Source organism: Cherax quadricarinatus, chromosome 13, assembly GCF_038502225.1.
Source record: "Cherax quadricarinatus isolate ZL_2023a chromosome 13, ASM3850222v1, whole genome shotgun sequence".
Classification (NCBI taxonomy): Eukaryota; Metazoa; Arthropoda; class Malacostraca; order Decapoda; family Parastacidae; genus Cherax; species Cherax quadricarinatus.
The window spans coordinates 10,853,720-10,859,719 of NC_091304.1; the positions used below are offsets into that span (position 1 = coordinate 10,853,720).

The 6,000-nt window shown below is 42.8% G+C and overlaps 1 protein-coding gene across 3 annotated transcripts in view; it reads left to right on the plus strand.

Moving 5' to 3' along the window:
• LOC128688665 (major facilitator superfamily domain-containing protein 6) overlaps positions 1-5,229 on the plus strand; it is a 58,764-nt gene extending 53,535 nt beyond the window's left edge. For 2 of the 3 annotated variants that reach the window (XM_053776595.2, XM_053776594.2), the window contains 2 exons: positions 3,531-3,698; positions 4,346-4,944. In XM_053776595.2, coding sequence (XP_053632570.2) covers positions 3,531-3,698; positions 4,346-4,809 — 632 coding nt within the window. In that variant the 3' untranslated portion in view covers positions 4,810-4,944. Of the gene's footprint in view, positions 1-3,530; positions 3,699-4,345 lie in introns of all 3 variants that reach the window. The other variant, XM_053776593.2, reaches the window with a different exon arrangement.
• The last annotated feature ends 771 nt before the right edge of the window (positions 5,230-6,000 follow it).

A 6,000-nucleotide genomic window follows, 5' to 3' on the forward strand; every position in this document is an offset into this window, starting at 1 on the left:
AGAAATAGCAAGCATCGAACTTAAGCTAAAGGAATCTTATAGGAGTCAGGAATCGCGGGAAGAACTAAAAGCCATAAATGAAATCGAAAGAAACCCAAAGTATTTCTTCTCCTATGCCAAATCAAAGTCGAGAACAACGTCCAGTATTGGGCCCCTACTTAAACAAGATGGGTCCTACACAGATGACAGCAATGAAATGAGTGAGCTACTCAAGTCCCAATATGACTCAGTTTTTAGCAAGCCGCTAACCAGACTGAGAGTCGAAGATCAAAATGAATTTTTTATGAGAGAGCCACAGAATTTGGTTAACACAAGCCTATCCGATGTTATCCTGACGCCAAATGACTTCGAACAGGCGATAAATGACATGCCCATGCACTCTGCCCCACGGCCAGACTCATGGAACTCCGTGTTCATCAAGAACTGCAAGAAGCCCCTATCACGAGCGTTTTCCATCCTATGGAGAGGGAGCATGGACACGGGGGTCGTCCCACAGTTACTAAAAACAACAGACATAGCCCCACTCCACAAAGGGGGCAGTAAAGCAACAGCAAAGAACTACAGACCGATAGCACTAACATCCCATATCATAAAAATCTTTGAAAGGGTCCTAAGAAACAAGATCACCACCCATCTAGAAACCCATCATTTACACAACCCAGGGCAACATGGGTTTAGAACAGGTCGCTCCTGTCTGTTTCAACTATTGGATCACTACGACAAGGTCCTAGATGCACTAGAAGACAAAAAGAATGCAGATGTAATATATACAGACTTTGCAAAAGCCTTCGACAAGTGTGACCATGGCGTAATAGCGCACAAAATGCGTGCTAAAGGAATAACAGGAAAAGTCGGTCGATGGATCTATAATTTCCTCACTAACAGAACACAGAGAGTAGTCGTCAACAGAGTAAAGTCCGAGGCAGCTACGGTGAAAAGCTCTGTTCCACAAGGCACAGTACTCGCTCCCATCTTGTTCCTCATCCTCATATCCGACATAGACAAGGATGTCAGCCACAGCACCGTGTCTTCCTTTGCAGATGACACCCGAATCTGCATGACAGTGTCCTCCATTGCAGACACTGCAAGGCTCCAAGCGGACATCAACCAAATCTTTCAGTGGGCTGCAGAAAACAATATGAAGTTCAACGATGAGAAATTTCAATTACTCAGATATGGTAAACACGAGGAAATTAAATCTTCATCAGAGTACAAAACAAATTCTGGCCACAAAATAGAGCGAAACACCAACGTCAAAGACCTGGGAGTGATCATATCGGAGGATCTCACCTTCAAGGACCATAACATTGTATCAATCGCATCTGCTAGAAAAATGACAGGATGGATAATGAGAACCTTCAAAACTAGGGAGGCCAAGCCCATGATGACACTCTTCAGGTCACTTGTTCTATCTAGGCTGGAATATTGCTGCACACTAACAGCACCTTTCAAGGCACGTGAAATTGCTGACCTAGAAAATGTACAGAGAACCTTCACGGCGCGCATAACGGAGATCAAACACCTCAATTACTGGGAGCGCTTGAGGTTCCTAAAACTGTATTCGCTGGAATGCAGGCGGGAGAGATACATGATTATATACACCTGGAAAATCCTAGAGGGACTAGTACCGAACTTGCACACGAAAATCACTCACTACGAAAGCAAAAGACTTGGCAGACGATGCAACATCCCCCCAATAACCAAATTTCTGTAAAATCAAAATTGTAATCCTTATAGAGAATAAAATTTGAATTTGAATTTGAATGAAAAGCAGGGGGTGTCACTAGCACGTTAAGAGACCATACAATAAGTGTCAGGGGCCCGAGACTGTTCAACTGCCTCCCAGCATACATAAGGGGGATTACCAACAGACCCCTGGCAGTCTTCAAGCTGGCACTGGACAAGCACCTAAAGTCAGTTCCTGACCAGCCGGGCTGTGGCTCGTACGTTGGTTTGCGTGCAGCCAGCAGTAACAGCCTGGTTGATCAGGCTCTGATCCACCAGGAGGCCTGGTCACAGACCGGGCCGCGGGGGCGTTGACCCCCGGAACTCTCTCCAGGTAAACTCCAGGTATACGATAACTTGAGAAAGCTGCTTGTGCTCGGCTTCAAATTTCCAATATTATAATTATGGGGGAGCGCTAAACGCATAGGATTATACAGCGCCTGTTGGGAGAGGGGGAGAATTGAAGGTATTCTATTCAGGCACAGTTCAGGGAACCGGAGCACAGTTCCAATTCCCTAGATCAAGAGCCTTTCACCAGCACCAAGGAACATCTCTTAAGGGGATTCCAATTTCCAAGACTTGTGTATCCGTCTTAAAGTTGAGACTGTTACCTCAGTGTGTAGGAGTCAATTATACCGTTTCATTAGAATAAATTGAAATATTAGTTTTCATGTGATAAACTGTGAATGTTTCTGATTGGCTTTAGATCTCCGGTGCTGATACTTAACTAAATTCGAAACTAGCTACACTCTGCACTTGTGGAAAATAATTTCCCAATATTATGCTGTGTAAATAAACCTGATTAAAAGTGTATTTTTAAAAGAAGAGAATGGATCCGACAGGGAAAGCTGCACCTGCGCAGATGAGACTCGCCATTTTGTTTGAATGAGCCAAGAAAACGATAGTAAAATGGGAAGAATTTTTCGTGCTCTAGAGGTTAAAATGGGCTGACACCTCTCAAATAGGAGGCGAAATTGTTGGATGTGTATTCCTGCATAACTTGAGATATCAGGCGACTGGACAAGACAGCTCCAGGAACCTCAGATAAGTTTATGTTTGTAACTCTGGCCAGTGTTATTTTCATGTATAGACAGTAAGGTTTTCTGAGTATGATACACCTTGATCTCCAATCAAATTGGTGAGTGATTTTAAGATATTCTCCTTTCTGTTATGTATATGTGTATATATATAATCCTTTATTAATTTAATATACAGTCCACAAAATTATATATTTCCCAGAATTCTTGTTGATGCATCTTTTATTTATAATTAATAGGTCTAGAGCAAATTGTGGATAAGACATTTGTAGGTATCGAAGGGGGACATTTTTGCGACCTAGGTGTCCCAAATTCCTACTTGTCTATGTAACTGATAAATAATAATTATCTTTGTTATCATTTACTGTTATGTACATAATGAGTTACATACAGATAAATGTAATTTTCCACAACAGTATTCCTTTTACGTGCATTGAGGTAGAGGGGGCTGGTATTATTGGACACGACTGTACTTTTATAAGATTCCACATTGATCGAAATATGTAGTTTGTACAGTATACAGATGCATAACCGAGCCCACGTAGAGACGCAATATAAAAAAAGACCTCATAAGTCAGCCTACCATTGAGGCCCCAAAAACAAAAATTTCTTTTATTGTCTTCTTTTACCTTCTCTCCACGTTGCTTCGGTTATCATTGACCGGTTTATTTTTATATACACATCTTTAATTTTGGGCCAAAACTTTCTATACAGGGTGATCTACCCTTTCTGAACTTACCTAATATACAAGAATATCTGAACTTTCAGGCTACGCCTCCATCTACAACCCTGTGAGCGCCCTCTACTTTGAGGCTTTGGAAGGTATAACCATTGGTCTCATGCTGTCAGCTGGGATGACATACGCTAGTGAACTTTGCTCCACCAAGAACATTGTCTCCTTACAGGCACTCTGTGGGACACTTTACTACGGAGTTGGTGAGTCTTCCAGAGAGAGAAAGATAGAGAAAGAGTGAGAGAGAGAGAGAGAGAGAGGGGGGGGGGGTCTTGAAAACCCTCATAAAAGTCATACAGTCACCTCCCTCTTGTAATTTTGGCAGTTTGGGAGACACACAGATGATCAAACCAAATCCAAATTATGTGGCCAGGCATATGGTCACTGTCTTAAACCCTAGGAATATAGGAATATAGATAGCATAATAACTTTATGTGACATGTCAAGATATCTTACTAATGAAAATAAGATACCAGATATACTAAGCAAATTTCCCAAATTTGTTTGCAACAGATAAGTGAACAGTAGATATAAATCCAAATGTACACCTGTTAACCCTTTTGGGGCCTATTTCCTAGGCCTTTTGTTGTCAGGGGTCCTGTCAACTTCCCCACACTACCATGTAGTGATTGATCCCTTGTTTTTTTAAACGGAATGCAAACTCTTGCTGGGGATATGCCCGCGGATACTAAAATTGTGATGAATTACCTTCAGGTTCAAGTCCCGTGTCAGGAGACACTATTTCTTGACAAATTTCCCCACCAAAAATTTGCTGAATTTCATGGTATTTTTAGTTGCTGGTGATTACCAGTGTTTAATATGTGAGCATGATTAGTTGTGTTGTACACAGGTAAAGGCCTGGGCAGCGTTGTTGGAGGTTACATGTACTACCACCTGGGAGCTCGGAAGACCTTCCGCATGATGACAGTGGCCAGTCTACTCAGTGCCATCATCTTCCTAGTCTTCCAAATATACATCCAGCAGCGCAACCGTCTTCGTGAGCTTAATCAATCGGAAAAGGAGAAGCTTTTACTTGCAGAAGACGCCGTAGAAATTATCAAGCTAAAAATTCCCAAGGAGAAGAAAAGCAAGGACAAGAAATCGAAGAAACGTAAGGACGGGAAGCGAGGAAGCATTCAGATCGACCCTAAAGAAAACGGCCTGTATGAACTTCGTAGAGTAACTCTGGTAGATGTGGATACGCAGACTGACCCAGTGCAGTTTGCTGCTGCAATTGCAACTCCTGAGACTGACGACGATGATGACGACTGTTGGGATGAACTAAGTAATTCAAGCATCAGTATCAAAAATTGATCAACATACTCGGATATAACAAATTCCTTATATAACTATGTAACTTGATCCAGAGGACAGCGTATCTAATATAGGTAAAGTATTGTATAATAGCAAGTGAAGAGGCGTATTTTGAATATTAATTAGTGTAGATGTGTAATTATTTGAGTTGGCAGTGGAGGTTGAGTTGTAGCTCTTGAACCTGTCTCTGTTATGGAGTGACTGATGTGAATTTATTGTTTGTGTGCGTGTGTATGTGTGTGTACTTACCAAGATGAATTTATAGGAGTTGAACTCCACCTCTGTTAGTTACCATTTTGTCCAAGGCACATGTCAATTCGACACTAGGCCTGTTGTATATGAGTGCGTGCGTGCGTGCGTGTGTGTGTGTGTGTGGTGTGTGTGTACTCACCTATTTGTGGTTGCAGGGGTCGATTCATAGCTCCTGGCCCCGCCTCTTCACTGATTGCTACTAGGTCCTCTCTCTCCCTGCTCCATGAGCTTTATCATACCTCGCCTTAAAACTATGTATGGTTCCCGCCTCCACTACTACACTTTCTAGGCTATTCCACGGCTTGACCACTCTATGACTGAAGAAATACTTCCTAACATCCCTTTGATTCATCTGAGTCTTCAACTTCCAATTGTGACCTCTTGTGTCTGTGTCCCTTCTCTGGAACATCCCGTCTTTGTCCACCTTGTCTATTCCGCGCAGTATTTTATATGTCGTTATCATGTCTCCCCTGACCCTCCTGTCCTCCAGTGTCGTCAGGCCGATTTCCCTCAACCTTTCTTCGTAGGACAATCCCCGTAGCTCTGTGTGTGTGTGTGTGTGTGTGTGTGTGTGTGTGTGTACTCACCTATTTGTACTCACCTATTTGTGGTTGCAGGGGTCGAGTCCTAGCTCCTGGCCCCGCCTCTTCACCGGTTGCTACTAGACCCTCTCTCTCCCCGCTCCATGAGCTTTATCAAACCTCGTCTTAAAACTGTGTATGGTTCCTGCCTCCACTACGTCATTTTCTAGGCTATTCCACTGCCTTACAACTCTATGACTGAAGAAATACTTCCTACTATCTCTCTGACTCATTTGTGTCTTCAACTTCCAATTGTGGCCTCTTGTTTCTGTGTCCCCTCCCTGGAACATCCTGTCCTTGTCCACCTTGTCTATTCCACGCAGTATTTTATATGTCGTTATCATGTCTCCCCTGACCC